Source organism: Aspergillus brunneoviolaceus (genome assembly GCF_003184695.1).
Source record: "Aspergillus brunneoviolaceus CBS 621.78 unplaced genomic scaffold BO95scaffold_2, whole genome shotgun sequence".
NCBI lineage: Eukaryota > Fungi > Ascomycota > Eurotiomycetes > Eurotiales > Aspergillaceae > Aspergillus > Aspergillus brunneoviolaceus.
In genome coordinates, this window is record NW_020290732.1 from 466,525 (window position 1) to 486,596 (window position 20,072).

Sequence of the window (20,072 nt, forward strand, 5' to 3'; positions counted from 1 at the left end):
GACCGAACAGGTGCTGCTGAAGCAGAATACTAGAGGCTCAGATCACATGATCAAGATCATGCTTAGGAACCCGGTCAGGTTGCACCACCAGAAGATAGATCATCCAGGCCCTGTAACCATATATCTTAGCGGTCACCAAAACTGCTACAAATGTTCACCTGAAACCTGCCCAGATGTAGCAACATCACCAAAACTATTCATCACAATAGAGTTACGGACAAATTCCACGTACCAATGCATGCGAAAGTTTGAAGACATGCCGCTAGGTGACCAGTTCTCACAATCCTACACAACTTGACCAGGATTGAATAGAGACGCACTTGTACAAGAACTTACTGTTTCCTGTCCTCATACTTGTGACAATTCCACTTCTTTTTATGATGATAACTTTTGGCAGTAGGAGGTCCTATAGTGTTCAATTTAGAGGACAAGACACTATTTAACTCAACAGTCCAAGGAAATACTTTTGGCCCGCAAGCAAACACAGAATTGGTTTCACTTTCTTTCCAACTTTCCCTACCGCTTCTGGAAAATGTCGGCAGACATTAATTAATAAACCGTTTTGTTAACAGCAGCAAGATTAGGAGTTCCGACTTCATGCCCCGCATAAGGCTTGCATCCACCTTCCGCACGAAGGCGTAGTTTATATGCAAGCCGGTGAAAGTTACCGTATTGAGGATCCTGGCGTAGGCAGGAAGCTAGTCCTGCTATATGTGGCGAGGCTAGTGCGCCCTTAGAAGATATTTAGGTTAAGTTTGAAATCAAAACTTACCCATAGAAGTTCCACTCAGGGTTGCCTCGGCATCTGTACTGCTAATGCCACAGGAGACAATATTTACCCCAGGTGCATTGAAGTCAAGGACTGACGACTGTTAGATCAGAACATTATTTCTTCAGGGTGGGATCTTACTCTGGCCCCAGTTGGACCACCAAGGCATTGTATCCGTCTGATCAATTGCCCCTGTAGTTAGAGCATGCGGAGAACGGGCCGGGGAGACACTGCCAGCATCTGTCTATTTATATGTCAGTCAAAAGATAGAGGTTCGTTGACATAGAAGACGTGTATAAGAGAAGTATTTCAGCGGTCAGTAACAGGGAGAGTATAACTTACACCATTGTTACCTGCTGCTACCGCAACAACCATTCCTGCTTGAACTGCAGCTTCTACAGCAGAGTCCAAAGTCGGACTAATTCCTCCTCCAAGGCTCAAATTCATAACAGTCTTTGTAATGCCTCGATTCTGAGCATCTTTTACGGCCCATTCGATTCCCCTGATAATCGTTGAAGTATCTGTAGTTCCCGAGTCGTCCGGGAAGACTTTAACAGCAACAACCGTGGCTTTTTTTGCAACACCATATTTAGTACCGGCGATAGTGCCCGCAACATGCGTGCCATGTCCTTGATTGTCAGTATCACTAGCGCCACTAGGGATTGTTATTCTCCATTCAGCACGAGATCTGCCATTGGTGTTAAAGTCCTATACAGAAGGTTAGAACTGAGCCTTACGATGTAAGGCAACTCTTACGTTGTGATTCATCTTAATACCAGTATCAACAACATAGGCAGTTACGCCTTGCCCAGATTCATTCTTGTCATAAGTGTACTTGTTATTCCCAGAATTATGCGGACCGCGGTGTGAGATCCGAGATAAACCCCATGAAGGGGGATTAGGTTGCTCGACAGTATCTTGAATATGAAAGTATTGGTTTGATTCAATATAGTCCACCTATCAAAGCTTTAGTAAATAGTATAGATGTAAGAAGATTCTGGAGAAACGGAATAAAAGTATAGGGTGGGTAAAGGGCTTCCAAATCACCTCAGCTGATTTTCCGATCATCTGTAAAACGTCAGGGGAAGAAGTTCCCATATACCCTTCTAAGGTAGATGGAGTCTGTTCTAGTGCAGTGGTGTGTGCACCCCCTGAGGTATGAAAAGAGAATTTCTCAATGTCTAGCGGCTTCTGCAATGTTGCCGCAGAGCCCTGGCCAGTCTAAGACTTAATCGAGTCAATGTGAGATGTAATAGCTTGGTCGTTGATCTCAGGCTTCAAGACCACAATATAGCTATCAGGGATAGACTGTATATGATCTGCGAAACCCATATTGACTTTTAGCAATCAGAAGGAGTAAGTTGCTAGTACTCTCTTGTGTAAGAGAAATGGTTTCCAAATGCTAGTACTTCACATGTAGATACTAAGTGCTGGTTTTTAAAAGAAGGTTGTAGAATTCCACCTTCTAAGGTAAATCAGCTAGTTACCTCTCTTTCTTCCGCATGCATAATCAGATGATAGACAAGTGACGTAAATATCATACTCTTCAAGATCACAAGCACCTTTTTGACCTGTTCTAGACTCTATTCCAGATCTCCTCGTAAGTGCTACCAAGAAGATCTGATGGTTTGCATAATAAGATATTTTAGCAAGAAACTTTGAAGCTTTTACTTCTCGTATAATATAATCTGTGGCTATATACTTCCGTTTGCGTGCACTCGTAACTGTACGAGTTGCACTAGTAGTATGTATAATTCAATTATGGATTGGCTAATTGTTTAAAAACACACATACCCAGGGAGACAGTTCTAGGCTATCTAAACTCTAGAAGAGACCGGTTGGGTCGTTGTCGAATCAATTAATATAGAAGTATAGGGATACCTACCGTGGCATTCATTCTCACAAAGAAAGCCATTTGCTCAGACAGATAGTAAAACTCAGAGCGAGCGCATCCTTATGCACCGGTAGATTTGTCAGCCATGATTTTGAATATAAGGCATGCTATTGATGCGTGTTTGATGGTCAGGCTCCTCATGTTCCAAAATACGACCAGATAGGTCTGAGAAGAACAATAATCTATATTTCGTAATCTTCTTCTTTGTTGAAGATGGGCCATAGCTACCAGCACTGGTAGTCGAATGCAGATATGGTATTTAGAGTTCTCGGCCTTCCAATAGAGTGGTCTGGATGGGCCTAGATCGCTTTCAAACCTAAACTAGCTTAAACTTTTATTGCACCGTGGACACTGAAAAAAGCGGTTCGGAAAATCTGCGCAGCTAGAGGTGGTTATCTTAGATCAGGTCTGTTTTCAGTCTATAGTTGAAACCTTTTTGCGTGATATAAGACATGCGATGCCCTGATTATCGAAGATTTCGGATAGGATTGACCGACACTCGCCCCTTACTATATTTGGGGAAAGTGGTTCTGGCGGTCTCATCACCAACGATTATTATTGTGCCAACTTGTCTTCCTCTACCTAGCTTTGCCCATATCCACACGTACTCCATACCTCGTTTTTCGCGCTAGCTATTTTGCCACATCTTTTCCCGAGAGATCATCGCGATGAATATGGTACCCGACTACGAGGTTAGACTCCGGCTTGACCCAGGCAAGGTTTTGGGCTTCAATCAAGAACCAGCAGAAGATGTCAAAACGGCCTTTGATGTTTCGACAATCACTGCACTTAATGTCCAATTCCTTGATAAGAATTGCAAGGAGATCTACACCTCCGGCTGGAGCCCCCGTATTCGCAAGATGGAGAACAAGAACAACCTTGAGCTTACATATAAGAGGCGTTATGCCATCGCGGACGATGACATCGACGCTGTCCTCAGTATAGCTAATCAGGATGGTTTCCGCGCTGGTGACACGAAATTCGAGGCGCAGGTTGAATGGGGCTATCAAACGCAGACACTTTCCATCAGTCACCAGGTCGACGTGGATGATTCTGGGAATGATGGTATTGGTTTGCCAGACACGACTGAATCGCGTCAGATTATGACCGATAGAGCACCAGAGAAGTTCGACAACTGGAATTACACAGGGTGGGGCACCAGCGCGTTACATTTATCACGAATCTTTGGCCCTGTCTTTGCGAAGCGCTTTACTGGCAAGTGGAATGGATTGAAGCTATATCTTGAGGTCTGGCCTCTCCTCAACTCTGAGGGCACAGAAACTGAGCACATTGTCGAAGCGTCTTTCAAGACAAAGGACCGCGAGAGAGCCTCACTTGAGAGGGGCAACTTAATCACTTCTTTGTCTCAGCCGGGGAGAAATTGGTTTCTAGCCTGCGACTCGCTAAAGACGCAGCTCATTATGGAGCGATACTAATATGAGAAATTTTGGTCTCAGGAAGCCTTCCACAATCGGGAATCTGGGGTAGCTTGTTAATCACAAAAGGGCATGGTCTCCTGAATCTAAATTTATGTTGAAAGGTGCTAAAAACAGTGGAAATACTTTACTTTCTGATAGCGCATGACGCCTCTGATACTTCTTTCTTAAATCAAAGTTTAACTTGATTGTTCAATACATTGTCTTCTTTGGAGGGCTTTTCCATCTGCTGGCGAGCAAGAGCTTTGACCTTTTTAATGAGTGTCTTCCAGCGCTTTCAAACATCCCTCTAGCTTGCGCAGACGGTCACCTTTTTAACATAGCCATTGCCACCCGTGTGGTATAAATACTGCTGATAATAATTTCTAGTTTATTATTATAAAGCATTGCATTTTTTTTTTAGAAAAAAAAAAGTTTTCATGTAAAAATGATCAAGTTTAAGCTAAAGAATAATATTAAAACCAATTAGAACTATTTTATCCATTCTAACAACTCTAACCATCTTATCGATTGATTTGAAATGATTTATATTATTGATTTATTGTATTTCTTGATTATATCAATAACCGATTACCTGCTTTTTAGATAGAAATTCTTCTATTTTTTTGTACTTATATTCTTTTTTAATAGCACCAAATAGTTGTGTAATATTAATTTGATCAGCTGTCAGATTTTTTTTTTGTTTTCAGCTCTCTCGAATATCGCCCGCGGCATGAACAGGCAGGTAGTAGGTAGGTAGGGCAGATCAGTTATGAGCCAGCTCGGAGGGGGCTGCATTAGTGGGAGAAGGTTAGAAATACCCCAATTTCTGCGACCCTTTAACCTCTAATGTCACATTTTACACTACTCTCATGACGTTCTTATCTCTTTGGAGTCTTTTTACTATACAAACATTAAGATACATACCCGCCTCTCTGTCAAATGTCACCAACATCAGGATTGAAGGGGTTGGACATTCTTATAATCTCTTTCTACCCTGCTTATACTAATTTTTACTACCTTGGATCCTAATCCTGCTTCCGCCAGACAATACCCCGTTGATAGTACGCCAAAGAGGGAGGCGCGGTCGCCAACTGGTATAGGCATCCACCTGACTACGGACTGCAGAAAAGCCACACGGGGAGAGACTAGTAGATTGGTGGCTGACCACCGGCGAACCTCTTCTGTTCTGTATGCATCTTGTTCTGTCGTCACTAGGTCTCAAGCATTTGGTGCTTGTCCTTGGCTCATACCAAGACCGAGACTACAGCAGTTATTTGTGATGGTCGCAACCGTTTTGTCAAATCAACGCAGTCTTATTCAGCAGAACACAACTAGGATACAAGATGCTTCTCAATTTGATCTAGGCCCTTAGGCACCTACAGTCGCCGAGTACTCTCTGCTGAATGGATAATCCACATATCCCAACGCCGAGCTAACCTGATAAAACGTCTCACGCTGGTACTTGGACAACTCGACCCCTTTCTTAAGCCGATACACCAGATCCGGATTCGAGATAAAATGCCGTCCGAATAGCACCACGATATCCTTGCTTGGATATTGTTCATCGACCAACTTCTGCGCCTTGTCTAGTCCATAACCTCCAGCTACCAGAATCGGCCCATCCCAGCGATCGATTGCAAAGTCCAACGTCTCGTGGCTCTCATCCACGCTGCCGTCATAGACCCACGCGCCGTATATCCACGTCTCAACGAGAGAAAGATAGGCAAGCCTCAACCCACCAGCCCGGTCAATAATGTCCGCAAACTGAGGGATCGGATCAGCCATGCACATGCCCTGGAACCGGGACCAGGGACTCAACCGGAGTCCCACGCGGTCCGCGCCGATCGCTTCCACAGTCGCCTGCAGCACCTCATGCAGCAATCGGGACCGATTCTCCACGCTGCCCCCATACTCGTCGTCGCGCTGGTTGCTCGTGTCCTGCAGGAACTGGTCCAAAAGGTATCCATTGGCGCCGTGGACCTCGACTCCATCGAACCCGGCCGCGCGGGCGTTCCGCGCCGCTGCCGCGAAGTCGACAACCGTCTGCCGGATCTCAGCCCGGGTCATGGCCCGCGGCGTCGGCGCGGCGGGGTTCTCGTCCGCCGGGATCGGGATCGCGCTGGGCGCCACGATATCAATCCCTTCGCTCGCCGCCAATTCCGAGTCCGCCGCCCGACCCATCCCGAAGAGCTGCACGTAGATGAAACTGCCCCGCGCGTGTACCGCGTCGGTAATCTCCTTCCATGCGGCGATCTGGTCTGCTCGCCAGATTCCGGGGGCGTTAGAGAAGCCGCCGCATGCGGTGGCGGAGACCAGGGTTCCCTCCGTGATGATGAGGGTGCCAGGCTCAGAGGCGCGTTGGGTGTAGTATTCTTTCATGAGGGCCGTGGGGATGCGGTCCGGAGTGGCGCGGCGGCGCGTTAATGGGGCCATTCCGATACGGTGCTGGACTTGAATGGCGCCGATCTGGAGAGGTTTGAAGAGGCGTGATTCCGTCATTATGGTGGACTATTGAATGACTGAGTGCAAAGAATGTGAAACAACAAGCTTCTGTGCTTTTCACCTGACTGCTCATGAAAGTGGCAACCCCGGCACGTTTATATAGTTTCCCCTTCCTGCTTTCAGAGCTTGTGAGAACAATCACCACCGTAGCTTACAAATATATAGACCCCATTAGAGTAATCAGTTCTTTCCTACCTCAGAATGATGATATATTACTCCGAGATGTCGGAGTTGATGAGAATATCTCGCAGTGACCAAGGATCTAATTAGGGCAAAGAGATTGTTCCGGAAAGGGAAATGAGATACTTCCTAATTAGGCATAGTATGTTTCTGTCCTTCTGATTTCTAAGCAAGGCTGCTGAAGGTTGAACGAAACACTTGCATACTGTTCTGTGCAATTCATGAGAAGCACATCCACAACCTGTGACATACTGGTTGCTGAATCAAAGAAATATGGCCGGAGAGTTTCAGTTCATTGCGATACAGGTCAATGAGCCCGTGAAGGATAAGGCGACGCGGCGCCGGGCGCGCTCCCACGCGCTCAAAAAAGCGTTGGAAAGGAAGCGGAAAGACCAGCAACGGTCTATGACCAATTTCATTTTAACAACCTTTGAAGACCCAAATCTCAATCCTGATTATAATGATCCCGTTGAGACAGCCAAGGCATGCGCCATGACTCGAGACAGTCCACCAGCTCCGATTTTGTCACTCCTCTCGGATGCTCTGGATCCGTTCCAGACCCTTGCCGTGGACTCCTCCAGGCTGCACGCGTTGCTTGGTGATTGTAAATGGTTCCACGTCCATCTGACCTCTTCTTTTACTGATGTCTCACTGACCGTCTGGCGTCCCAGACAGGGCAAGGCAAGCCCCCGAGCCGGTCTTCAGCGTGGCCGAGGAACTGGCCTTCCAGAGCTTCCGATCGGTATTTCGAACTGGCTTCCATGACCCCGCTCTAATCAATGCCGTGATGCTTACTCTCGCATTTGCCGTCACTGGCGGAAGCCTGGATCAGGAGTGTCTGCGGTACCAGGGTCAGGCGATCACATATATCCGCGAGCGGATGGACTCGGAACATGACGCTGCTTCGGAGGCGGTTATCGGCGCTATATTGCTGATCGCGGGTGTAGGCGTAAGTTTTGTGAAATGATACATCTGAGTACCTCATCCAGCATTTTGTTTGCTGATAACACCAACTCCCGAATAGGCGCGCCTTGGCCTTAAAGCCCAGGTTGAACTTCACATGGGCGCAGTGCAGCAGCTTCTGAAGATCTGCCGAAGAAAGAGCATCCATCTGACTCCGGGAATCCAGCGAGCCATCTTCTGGTGAGTGAGTCGTATCGACTTATGCTGCTCTTATGATTCGTACTGTTATTTCATCAACTTATATGATGTACTGATATAATCGCGCAGGCAAGATCTCAACTCATCCCTCATGGTAGGGTCCAAACGCATAGTCAACCACACCACTTTCGCCCCCCTCCTCTGGACCCGGGACGCCTTCGTGCCGGATTTCTACCGTCTCCCACCAGGTTTGCAATCCCGATCACACATCCTTGGAGAAGAGTTCAGCACAGTGCTCGAAGACCTCCATGCCCTGCAATGCATCCGGGATATTCCGCGATCGTCGCACATCGACGCGATGGGCATGCTCCATATCAACAACCACGTTGCGTCCATCCAGTCCCGACTCAAGGCCCTGTCGGGTTTGAATCAACTGCAGGAGTGCTGTCGTCTAGCCGCGTACCTGTGCTCTATGACGCTGTGCTGTAAGATTTGGTGTGAGTTGGTGCTTCCGGTACGTCCTCTTGCTGAATATATTGTCCGAACTCGTTGAACCAACATCATTGTTGCGAGTAGTCCCACATCTCAAAGGAACTCCTCGTGAGCCTGCGGGGGCTGCGTGACGACATCGATGCGGCCGTATGGAACGACGATCCCAATGCCGATCTGCTCGTTTGGCTGCTGTGTATCGGCGCCGCATTCGCACCGGTCGGTTCAACCCGCTTTGGGTATATGGGTATGCTCGCCTTCCATTATCCTCACTTCTCGTGGCCGAACTTGCACGAGCGTATGCGACAATTTATCTGGTCCGATGACGCGTTCTTGGTGCTGGTCAGGGCGCTGTGGCGGGAGGTCTCGCAATGTCACGTGGGGTGATTGTTCAATTCAATGCTTAGTGTGCATTCCTCCACCCCAGACCTCCATTGGCAGCAGCAACTTCTACTCCGTACGGGTTGAGTAATCGGTCATTATTCCGGATACTATATGCGATCTACGGGATCAAAACTGTTTGTTTTCGATTATGTATTCCTAAGCTTTGTGACCCTACTGGACACGGTTGTGCGACTTACACTGTGAAAGAAAACAAAAGTAGTAGGCTTTCTACGTGGCTGCATCCGATGATTGGATAATATAGACTTCACTTGGTACAATCTTCCCCCCCGGACCTCCCCCATAGTATGGTTGTGTGCACGGAATCATCGTTGATCAGCTCCTTGATCTTAGCACAGGATCTAGATGAGGACACTTAGACTAGTAAGCCTAGTAAGGTATCTAGCGTGAGGCATTTTCGTTGCTGAGATACAGACTCCGATTGGTGACAAGGTCAAACGGAGACTACAAGTAGATTGAGTGGGATTGAGATCAAAGCTAGCACCATATTTCAGCTTTAGATATCCTATCCAGGGGTTGACTCGTTACCCTCGCAGACTGTTAGGCTCTTTGTGATCTGCGGAATGTTAGTGACCCTCCAGCAATCTAGTCACTACTGCTGCGAGGATAACCTATAATCTTACTCGACATTTTTGTTCCTTTCGTTTGGATGAATTTGATTGTGTTGCGATGAGACACCTCAACGTCCTCGGCATTCCTTGATCTGGCTATGAGACTTGTTGTTCACGCTGCCCGAAGTACTCGACGAATTTGAATACCTGGTTCCTCGGCTCTCCGGCTCGAAAGGAGCCTTAGCTCCCAAGACACGCAGCTATACAGCTAGTGCTAGAGACTTGTAATCAGTGCTCCTAGGCTTTGAAATTGGAGAAATGGTATGACGTGAGCTGATATTGGTCAATGTCTAGTGTGCGAAATGGATACTCCAATTTTCAGTATGAAGATTACTGTTCACTTCGTAGAACGCGCATGCCACAAGTCTGCGGCTACATCATGAATGGTAAGGAAATGCCCGTGGACATATAATAGGTCATTTTCCCCCTTGTGCGTGGAAGAAAAATGGAAGCGAATAGCTCCATTGTTATCTGTCTTTACAGTGTTCCTTTTTTGTCTCTCTGTTCCCCTCTTATTTTCTATGGTTCCATCCAACATCTTTCCTTGGCTCATCAGCTGCTTGCTGATGAGCAAGGTAACACTGGCCACGGAAATTACTGATTGGTTTACTGTAGCCACCGCTTCCCAGGACCCTGGCAGCTGTTCTAGCTACATCGATGCCTTTGATATTCACATGGACGATGTGATCACTCTTTACGACGCCATTATTGAAGCACAGGACTACGCATTCGGCGACCTTAGGCACGAAAATAGCGACGATGGAGAAAAGACTTTGGTGGCTCAAAAGCTTTTCACCACTTACTTCGGTATTCAGTTCCTTGAGGGTACTGTCTGTTCAGCGTATCACGACGACTGGGAGACCCTGACGAGTAATGCATCCCTACCTTGAAAGGTTTCCACCGAATTCCGTGCACCTTTCACTAACCTCTGGCAGAATTCAATAACCTGTACGGACAGTTTATCGATGATAAGACCTATCAGGCTCCGAAAACTCCTCCTCGTGTGTTCTGCAGTGACCCGGGTCAGAAGTTTGATTGGGATGCGATAGCTTTCGGGCCAGATGGAAACGCTTTGACTGACACTGATGGTGAAGGAATAAGTATAAAAACACTTTACAAGGAGCAGAGAGGAAAGTTCCCATATTGGGTTAAGGAAATGAAGGGATATTTCTTCCTAGACAGATTGTACGAGAATGGCATCTGCAGCACAGAAACCAGCATCGGACAGCTGGCCGCAGCAACCTTTTATGGCCATAAGTTCAGTCTCACCGACGTCAATGCGTTTGATGGAAGCGATATGCGTGTTGGGGAATTAGCGCTTGGGGATATGCTAGTCTTGTGTTCTACAACAATCTTTGGGTTGAATCAGCCTGCTTCATTGAGTGAACTTGACGGAGAGTTCGTGGGATCTGAAGTCCAGCTTACCCAAGTACTGCCGCAAAGTGTTACGTTATTCCACGAATTATGGCACATGGTGACAGCTTGGAACACAGACAACACATTGGAACAGGATGAGCATGTGGGAGATAAGACATGTAAGTCTATCCATGTCCTGTCTCGATGGCAATCGTCCATATTTCAGGTCATATGTACTAATGTTATGTGTTCTTTGCTGTGGCGTGGTGGTTCTACGCGGTGAGAGAATGGGATGCTGATGAGACTCCAAGCACCTTTTTCACGCCTTTCCTGGAGCCCTGGGACTATCTAAAGCGTTAGGCCCCTTTCCCGGGAACTGCTTTTGAGATAGGTGGCTTTCAGGTTGTGTTTCCAAATTGAGATTGAATACAACAATCAAGATCATATTATGTGTGTTGTATACCGTATAGTACACAATTGTATAGAACAATGGCAAAGCATACTGGATAGAAAGCAGCTACTTTTCATAAGCAGATTCACTTCTTTAGTTTATTCCTCCAGCATGAATGTCTCAGATCAGAATGTTTAATTATCTCCGCTTTGCTTGGAAGCAGAGGCTTGGCTCTGTAACATATCACAAATGTGAAAAAACCATTTTTGGTATGATTCTTGTCAGCGTCGCTAAGTCATCCGGCCACATTATTCAAAAGGCCTTTTCATCTTTTTACATGCGGGAACGTAGCTAGTTCCACTCACCAAGAAAATCAAGAGACTTGTCCCAGCAGCCTACCTCTGAGGCTTTCAAAATCGTCGTCAATTCTGATCAAATTATATAATCGCAACCAGTCGGTCGCACGGACTCGTCCCTGAAGACCCCGAGGACACATAAAAGGCTTTAATGCGGAAAAGGGTGTGGTGACGCGTCACCCAGGGCCGAGTACTAAGTGGAGTGGTTACTGACATTGACTGCGTTAGTCACGTAGTTATGTTAACTACCACTGGGTACTAAGTTACAGTGAGGTGCGGCCCCACTGGTCGTTTCCTCGACCATCGTCGGTCTTTACACTACTAGGTACCTAGTCTAGTAGCCACATAAGCAAAGTGACTCCACATTGTCCAACCTTGGAGATTCCAGTCTGTTTTACTGCTAACCTACCCTTTTACCATACCCTTGCAGCGTCCAAAGTTCTTCTACCGCTTTCGTGGATTTCACCATGTCTGTCACCACTCTCCCCCCGGAACTTGTCATTCAAATCTGTGGATACCTGGAGCTAGCCGATTGGTGCGCCCTTCGCCTGACCTGCAAGACACTCTTTCTTCAATCGCTGGAAGCTTTCGCGGGCTTGTCTTTCCGTACAATATGGGTACTAGTGACAAGTGAGAGTCTTAGCCGCTTGGCAGCGGTTGCTGGGAACGCAAATTTTCGCACGCGCGTGAAGGATATCTGCATAGTCCCTATTTTATTCGAAGAAACACTTGAGGAAGAGAGCTCGCGCCCGCGCAACCTATCTAGAGCGCCAAAAAGCACACCTGTCTGGACCGCTATACATGGACAGGAATCTCTGACCGGTGCTGAACTCTGCAGCCGTTCGACCGCCTACCAGGCTATTGTGGCGGATCATCGTCACATCTTGAACACGGGTTTCTTTGCAAGAACCTTTTCTGAATCGCTCGCTTGCTTCGAGAATCTAGCATCTGTCGGACTGCGATCATGTCCCACCTGGGTCCTACTTGATTCGACCCGGCCAGTGGAATTCCCCTGTTTAGGGATACGCCGGCTCCGTAATCAGCTACCCTGTGTCATGGAAATTGCCTCTGCCAGGTTCCCGGGGCCTTTAAAGAAAGTGGCAGGCAATACACATGCAAGGGCTCTTGCGGCGATAGTAAATGGTATCGTCATAGGAAAGCCAGAACTCCGGAGATTCGAGATGTGCGACAGTCGCCATTGTGGCGTGTCGGCACAGGATCTGATAGCCCTCACGACGACAAAACCGAAGTACAAAGATTTCCTAATCCTGTTACGGAACCTCGAAGCCCTCCATCTGTGCCTGTGTAACGCGGACAAAGTGCCCGCCAGTGAAGGTAACGACGATCGTCTGCAGGATGCACTAGAGATGGTGGAAACCGCTGCACCCAGCTTACAGACCCTCACCTTCTCGCTCTCTTGTGCCCCATTCAAGCACCTCTCGCCACGCACTTTCTCCCAGTTGTCGCAGCGCGTTCACTTTACGCGGCTAGTGGAGCTTGAAATCCGTGACATTGATTTCACTCGCAGTGACCTTCAAGCATTCCTCCGCTCCGCTACAACCACTCTCCAGCGTCTTATCTTATTCAAGGCAAGCCTAGTCGACACTATCACGCCCGCCTCTTCCTGGGATTACCGCGCCCCTTATGTCGACCGAAGGCAATGGCGTAAAGACTACAAGTCAGAGATTGGACTTCGGTGGCGGGCAGTTTGGGAAGACCTTCGCCACGATCTCCTCTCACTCCGGTATCTCCGCATGGACACGCTGTTATTCTGCGGCCATATGATCGAGTTTGCTGATCCTCCGCGGAGCCTCGACGTAAAACGACAGCGGGCGCGCCGTATCTACACTGTCACTTTCCAAGCTGACCACGCCCATACCACACTGGGCGAATGGATTAGCGATCTCAAGCCTACTCCGTCCGAGACGGTCTTTGGTAAGTGGTTTGCCGCGTTTCTGTTTGGGCCCCTTCACTGCTGGTCTTGACTCTATCCTATGGCTGTGTAGACCTCGAAGACTAACGTAGCAGCAGGTTTCATACAGCCCGGGCGACCGGCGGAGGTGCCTTCGACTCCCTATTTTCGCCGTGATCCGATCCCTCGACGGGCGCCAGCTACGGCTTAAGTGGATAACGGTCTGGCTAGGTGTGGTGAATCCTAACGTTGACATTTTCCACTAGACCAATGGCCACACTGCAAGCCTGGGTGTGCTGGGGATAGGTTTACCAAGCTATTAGTCTGATATGCCATTCGCCTTCCATAAGTATTATCTACTGCGTGAGTTGATTTATATCTTAAGTAAAAGTTGTCGGGAGACTCCTCTAGGTTTACCAGTATGTAGGCGTATTTCAAGTATTTTCTATTACAGTAGGTACCTTGTCAGCATACGGATATTTAGACAAAACGCTTATTGGATATGTTCTTATGTTCTTTCTTTACCTCAGGTTCTTCTTCTGACAAAAAGCTCTTTCTGGTCTAATATATAGTACTCCTACCAATACGTTGGCCTGAGACTATCATGCATGACTGCAAGTATCGCGAAGGGTCTACACTGAGAGATGCTCTCCAGATCACCGCTTCAGCTGAGCCCCTAGAAGATACTTCCGAGATAGACTATCCCGATAAGTCCAAGACGGCGATGGAACAAGGATTAAAACAGCGCAAGAGGTCTCAGCGAACCAGACGCAAGATAGGTACATATCCCGGTGATCAATGTAAGAGATACCGGTCTGCCAGAACCATTAAGTCTCACACCATGAACAGCTTCACACAAGATCCTGAAACGCCTTGTTTGTGTTTGTTACGTCCCGATTGACCCGCCACCCCAGGACCATCACCACGAGACTCCGAATCCGCCGGTGATACCAGCCCCCCAATATCCAAATCCTTAGCACGAACAGGCGCCCAGTCTTTCGCAGTATGACTCGATCGCAAGACCTCGACCAGAAACCGATCAGTCTCCATCGGATACGCTACCCCGGTGCGGTTCTCTCCGTCCTGGGCTATCCGCTGCAGAAGGTCGGCCCTGAGCGCCTCGGTCGCGAGCGCGGCCCAGACCTCCGAGTTGACCAGCCCCTCACTGTGGGGCCAGGAGCGCATGGCATCCAGGGCCTGAACCCGCAACGTGAAGTCCGGACACTGGGTCGCCACGATGTGCAGACCCCCGATGACCAGCGGTTCGATGATAACGGTCGTCGTGCTGCGGGCGATGGTGCCTATAACAGCGAGACTGCTCGACAGCAGGGTAGTAAAATCCGAGAGAATCCGGGCCTGGTCACTGGCGTCACTGGTGTCGTGTAGCGTGAGTCTCAACGAGAGAGTCTGGACGATCTCCAGCTCACGCAGCAAAGTCACAGCGCGGTGTTCTTTGCTGGTCAGCGTATGCGCCTGGGTCTCATAGAACGAGTTGAGGGCCCGAGTGAACTGCTGGTACCGTGAGAGAATCCGCTGGCGCGCGAGCCAGAAAGCGTCATATTCAGCATGAATCTTGGCTTTCGGCGTTTGCCAGGCGTGACCAATAAAGCCGATTGACTGGTTGCTGATCCGCATGAATGCGACTCGGGCATCGGCCACGCTTTGGATAACAATCGGATGATCGTTCGTCACCCAGTCCGGCTCTTCGCGTTTGGTATCGCCCTGTTGCGCCGTTTGGCAATAGAGATCGGATTCCATGTCAAGGTGATGGAAATAATCAACAAGCGCAGGATCGATCCTCTGCCCGCGGGACTGTGCTTCTCGCATAATGCGCACCCCGTGCTTGGCGTGCACAATGGTAATGTCGAAGTTGCCCCGCATATGCTCTCCGATCACAAACAACAGGCAGCAGATAAGAACCGTGTGGATCAGCTGCGGGTCGTTGGATCCCTGCCGGCGGCGCAACAAGGCTGATGCCCGCACCGACTGCTCCAGCGCGAATTTCAAGTGATCGTCATCGGACTGTGCCCCGGTAAGTCGCATTCGATTGGTCTCCGCGGCTTGCTGGATCGCACTCAGCATGTTGACCGCATGGCAGACGGCCGGTTCCGTGAAGCTCAGTCGCAGAATGTGGCTCTCCCAGAGCGGGGAGTCGAACAGCTCCGCTACACTGGACACGGTGCGGTGCTGGAAGTACGAAAAGCAGCGTTGTTCATCCGACGTTAGAATCCACTCATGTCTCTGGACCGTGATGGCCCCGGGGAGGGTGGTTTGCCGCCCCCAGGGAAGTCGATGGAGATCATAGTCGCATTTCCGACCGGTGGAGGTGCAATTCTTGCACGCGTCGGGTTGCTCGTCGCATCGAATCCGCCGTGCACTGGGTAATCAGGCCCCGTTCATCGAAGGCGGTCCCTAGCAGAGCACTTACCGACAGGTGCGGCATCCCGTTCTTGATCTCGTATATGTTCGACGTCGGGTGGGTAATGTGATCTCAGTACCAGGCATGGTAGCTTCTTAGCTTGCCTGCAGGCAGATAGCAGCAGCGTGGCACTATAATGATCTCTCCGTTTCTGCAGCACAGGACAGGGGAGAGGCATTCTTTCCAGCGCAAGGGGCACACACACACACACGGTTACGAAGTAGTCGCCAACGGTCGCAAACACTAGTCTTGGCCCGGACTAGATCTGACAGTCGTCAGTGGTGGAAACATCGATCCGACAGGAATAGTTTGCCTTGCATGAAGTGCGATCCCTTCCTCGCGTGTGGTCAGTGGATATATGTGTAGCCCCTGAGAGGCTGCGAGGCTGAGGGAAATGTGGGTTCTGTGCCGTGTGTCTATATTAATTGAACTAATGCCACTATCGGACTCTGGCCTCGGGGCTAAATTGTTACGTGCCATCGCTCGAGCCGAGGACTACGTTCCGCACATGGCTACTAACCCCTTAGCTTCACTTTTCTGTAGTTTCGGGGAAAATGTACTGTAGTGGTCGACCATCGGTGTTATCTTGAGGAGATAATCTCTTGATAATCGCTCTGTATTTGGTGTGTATGCATAATTAGAGCTAGCTGAACATCTTCACTTAAACAAAAGCATTAGGGCAACACGGTGTCGGGGATAACTCCCCCTTCGGGGTTAACCCTCCACTTCCCGAGTCCCCCCGCTTTACCTCGGAGATGGAGAGATGCTTATGGAAAGGAAGCCGCGGACAGACCCTTCTAGAGTTTTCAAACCTACTTACTGTATATATCGCACACAGCCATCTTTGAGCCTCAAATCAGCAGGGCCCAGCCGTGCCTTACCGTATTCACACACTACCTCTACTCGATCCCTCTCCCAGTCAGCAAACCCCTGTAAGAAATGCCAACTAAGCTGCCAGTCATAAAGCTTAATTGTTTTATGTCTCAGATTCCATCAAATCATCAACGGAAGATTATAATTGGAACCGATTTTCCGGTTCTCTTGAGCCCGGTGAAGGATCGCCCACTGTGTGATCGATTCCTAGTACGGTGTCTGTTCTCTTGGGACCTGCTGGAGTAAATGGTATCCTTGAAGATTGAAAGATTTAGATCGGACCAATTGCAGGGTGCACAGTACATTGACCTCCCTACTTAGAGTATTCCCTCTCTCTACTGTACCTACCCAGTTATTACATCTTCTGACACCCCATCTCGAATCCTAGACTGGACAATGAGCGCGGGACGTCTTCACCGCCAACGGCTGCGCAACTATTCCACCGGGAAATCTGGGGATCATTCCGAGGTAGATTTGCTCAGAAATCACCAAACAAGAGTTCGCATTGAAAGCGGACGAGTCTTTCGTGGCCAAACTGTCGTAAATTTCAAAAGAGACGAAGTGGGCGAGAGAATTCTAACGGGATCCCTCAATTGACCGAGGCGATGTTGAGCTCAGAGAACATGGCAAAATATTTCGTAGGGGCCGACAGGCACATCGAGGAGCAAAGCTCATAATATTTTGTGTATCTGGCTTGCAGAAAGGATTTCTTCCTCTGTCAGTACGCTTATTATGGAGAGTTCACATGACGACCAGCAATGCTATCTACAGCGTCTAGTGAATTGAAATCGTCGACACCCTGCCGGGCTGATCTTCTGCACGTGACTTGCAACAATCGACCAGGCCATAGGTACTTACTATTAGTCTTAGCGGAGATCAAACTCTCATCATGAAAAAAATAAAAGCATGGAACCCTCCCACGTTCTACGATGAGATTTGCCCGATCGACAAGAAAGTTACGAGTCATGGGGCGAGGGCGACCGGTGACGCTCCACCGAGTATGTCGATCGGCACGTGACCTTATCGGGCAAGGTGGCCAGGTATAGTGACAGCATATGCTTGTGCTGGAAGTAAGAATGTGGAATGCCAGGCAGGGTTCCCAGTGCACTTGATAAGAGATTGAATCAGACCTTCTATCGCTTTATGTTTTGTCGACATCGGAATCCAAACAAACACCAAAGCCCCGAGCAAGTGGCGCAACGCTCTGTACATCCGGACACGATAACCATACACATTCTTCTCGACAACCCAACCCCACAAAGACAGCATAACCAAAACCAAAGAGATCTCAATAGCAATCAAAAGAAACCCACGATGACCGACGAAGAATCCCGACCTTCAACGGAAATCTTCGCCATCCCCGAACCAACCGTGACCTTCCTCCCGGAGACCGACCCCGCCCACCCGACGGTCCTCCTGGAACCCTACCACGTCGACCTCCTCCCGGAATACGACTACATCAGCCAGGAGTACCTGATCTCGGGCGCCGCGCAGGGCCACTCGTACTGCACGCGCCTGCTGCTCCGACGGCCCGCGGACCCCGCCCGGTTCTCGGGGTTCGTGGTCGCCGAGCCCTCGCACCTGTGGGGCGGGACGAGTATCTGGCGGCATGTGAATCGGTGGGTTATGCGGCATGGTGAGTCGTCCTCCTATGCTTCCATTTGATCACGCGAAAGCAACGCGGAGTGATGGAATGGACTTGGAAGAGAATGCATCTAACACAACCTCTGCCGGGGGAACGAACGGGATAGACCACGCCTGGCTCGAAATCGACTCGCAAGCCCCCTCCGCGATCGGGAAGCTCAAGAACGTCGATCCCGAGCGCTACGCAGCCATGGCCTTCACGCCCGGCCCGACCTACGATGAGTTCTCGGACAACATTCCCGTCGAGGACGGGAGCGAGGAAGAAACTCTCTCCAAAGAGCAACTCTGGCAAGCCTACGACGCCTTCAAAGCGAAATGGTGGCCCGCCACGACCCAGTCCCCGGAGATCCTCACGGCGGCGTCGCACGCCCTCCGCGCGGGCCTGCTGGGCGGCCTAACGGCGCGGTGGGTGGTGCTCAGTGGCCTCTCGCAGACTGGCGGCCTTACTCGGCGGTTCATCACGCACTCCGGGCATTTAAGGTTGCCGGATGGGGAGACGGCTCCGTTCGATGGGTTTTTGCCGTGTCAGTCGGGCGGCACGACGCCTTTGCCTGACTGTGTATCCGGGGGTAAGATTATTGAGTTGCTGGGGGAATCGGAGTTCTTGTCGGTGCGGTATCCCTGTGGGGTGAGTGGGCAGATGCATTGGGAGAGGACGGCGCATCGGAGGCCGCAGAGCGAGGGGTATAGGCTGTATGAGGTGGCGGGGATGGGTCATCGCGAGTCGAGGTATTACTCTGCCGTGGATCGGGTGCGGTGGGGGGAGAGGCCATCTCTCCCTGGGGTGGAGGAGTCTGGGAAAGGCGAGGGAGAGGGGGTAAGATGGAGCACTGTTGCGAATTCGTTTGTGTATCATGCTGTGTTTGAAGCGATGCGGCGGTGGATTGTTGAGGGTGGAGACGGCGGGTTCACGCCGCCGGATAGTGTGTGGATTCGGACCGTTGGTGAGACAGATGAGATCGTGCGCGATCGCTTTGGGAATGCATTAGATGGGGTTCGGACGTTGCATACTGAGGTGCCGGTGGCCAGGATCGTGGCGGCGACGCCTCGCGGGAGGCCGAACTGGTATTGTGGTGAGTTGAATGTCCTTCTTATCTTGAACAAGACCACTCCTGCTCCCTGGATGAAATGAAGCCCATTGCTAATTGATGTATATCAATTTCATAGGCTCAGAATGGCCGTTCACGGAGGAAGAACTGCGGGCGCTGTATGGATCGGTGGCTGCATATCGCAGGCGGGCGGGGGCGGCGATCGCCCGTCAAATGAAGTTGAGCTTCCTTTTGCCTGAAGATGCTGAAGTTCTTCGGCGCGAGACAGTGGAACGAGTGCATTTCTGGAAGGAGCGGAACGCATGAATGGGCTCAGCATACACTAATTGTACTAGCTATAGGGAGATATGTCGGAATGTGAATAGGATATAAGTTCATACCAGATCAGAGGGTCCCTGGATCCACCCTATACTTCCATGACACTGACTGCATGCCTGCACAACGCGTAGCCTTTGCAAATGATACGTGTAAACGTGGGACGACTCACAGAACCACAAAACAGATTATGAAATAAATGGCCAAGAAACGACGTGTTCCAGATAAGCAGAGTACATTCGACGGATTTTGTCCCCGACATACATTAATCCCCAGGTTCATGCCGATCGCAATTAGGGCTTGGAGGGACCGATCCCATCTATACTTGTAACAAAATTCAAGTGTCATATTCTGAAGATCCAACATGGAGGCTGTAACTCATGCTGGAGGA

At 49.6% G+C, this 20,072-nt stretch overlaps 8 protein-coding genes across 8 annotated transcripts; 5 read left to right on the forward strand and 3 right to left on the reverse strand.

Annotated features, from left to right (window-relative positions):
• Window positions 1-549: 549 nt before the first annotated feature.
• BO95DRAFT_350842 (S8 family peptidase) lies at window positions 550-1,675 on the reverse strand (the record flags this gene model as incomplete). Its single annotated transcript, XM_025582058.1, has 5 exons — window positions 550-722; window positions 773-862; window positions 911-1,013; window positions 1,112-1,477; window positions 1,526-1,675. Coding segments are annotated over 5 exons (882 nt in total), but the record flags the coding sequence as incomplete, so codon positions are not given.
• A 1,656-nt stretch (window positions 1,676-3,331) lies between these two features.
• Window positions 3,332-4,099, forward strand: BO95DRAFT_350636 (uncharacterized protein; the record flags this gene model as incomplete). The annotated part of the gene is made up of 1 exon (XM_025582048.1): window positions 3,332-4,099. The coding sequence occupies one exon, from the start codon at window positions 3,332-3,334 to the stop codon at window positions 4,097-4,099; it is 768 nt and encodes a 255-aa protein (XP_025447679.1).
• A 1,350-nt stretch (window positions 4,100-5,449) lies between these two features.
• On the reverse strand, window positions 5,450-6,580 carry BO95DRAFT_458515 (alkene reductase; the record flags this gene model as incomplete). The annotated part of the gene is made up of 1 exon (XM_025588555.1): window positions 5,450-6,580. One exon carries the CDS (start codon window positions 6,578-6,580, stop codon window positions 5,450-5,452), a length of 1,131 nt encoding a protein of 376 aa, XP_025447680.1.
• Window positions 6,581-7,014: 434 nt separating this feature from the next.
• Window positions 7,015-8,930, forward strand: BO95DRAFT_492313 (uncharacterized protein). The gene is made up of 5 exons (XM_025590695.1): window positions 7,015-7,367; window positions 7,435-7,712; window positions 7,788-7,906; window positions 7,994-8,378; window positions 8,441-8,930. Exons 1-5 carry the CDS (start codon window positions 7,037-7,039, stop codon window positions 8,738-8,740), a joined length of 1,413 nt encoding a protein of 470 aa, XP_025447681.1. The 5' UTR covers window positions 7,015-7,036; the 3' UTR covers window positions 8,741-8,930.
• Window positions 8,931-9,887: 957 nt separating this feature from the next.
• Window positions 9,888-11,311, forward strand: BO95DRAFT_426981 (uncharacterized protein; the record flags this gene model as incomplete). Its single annotated transcript, XM_025584774.1, has 3 exons — window positions 9,888-10,191; window positions 10,302-10,901; window positions 11,271-11,311. 3 exons carry the CDS (start codon window positions 9,888-9,890, stop codon window positions 11,309-11,311), a joined length of 945 nt encoding a protein of 314 aa, XP_025447682.1.
• A 625-nt stretch (window positions 11,312-11,936) lies between these two features.
• BO95DRAFT_492321 (F-box protein) lies at window positions 11,937-13,454 on the forward strand (the record flags this gene model as incomplete). Its single annotated transcript, XM_025590696.1, has 1 exon — window positions 11,937-13,454. The coding sequence occupies one exon, from the start codon at window positions 11,937-11,939 to the stop codon at window positions 13,452-13,454; it is 1,518 nt and encodes a 505-aa protein (XP_025447683.1).
• An 893-nt stretch (window positions 13,455-14,347) lies between these two features.
• Window positions 14,348-15,856, reverse strand: BO95DRAFT_342942 (Zn(II)2Cys6 transcription factor domain-containing protein; the record flags this gene model as incomplete). The annotated part of the gene is made up of 2 exons (XM_025581974.1): window positions 14,348-15,758; window positions 15,810-15,856. Coding segments are annotated over 2 exons (1,458 nt in total), but the record flags the coding sequence as incomplete, so codon positions are not given.
• A 2,131-nt stretch (window positions 15,857-17,987) lies between these two features.
• On the forward strand, window positions 17,988-19,672 carry BO95DRAFT_492330 (uncharacterized protein; the record flags this gene model as incomplete). Its single annotated transcript, XM_025590697.1, has 4 exons — window positions 17,988-18,309; window positions 18,425-19,068; window positions 19,108-19,390; window positions 19,485-19,672. 4 exons carry the CDS (start codon window positions 17,988-17,990, stop codon window positions 19,670-19,672), a joined length of 1,437 nt encoding a protein of 478 aa, XP_025447685.1.
• Between the last annotated feature and the right edge of the window lie 400 nt (window positions 19,673-20,072).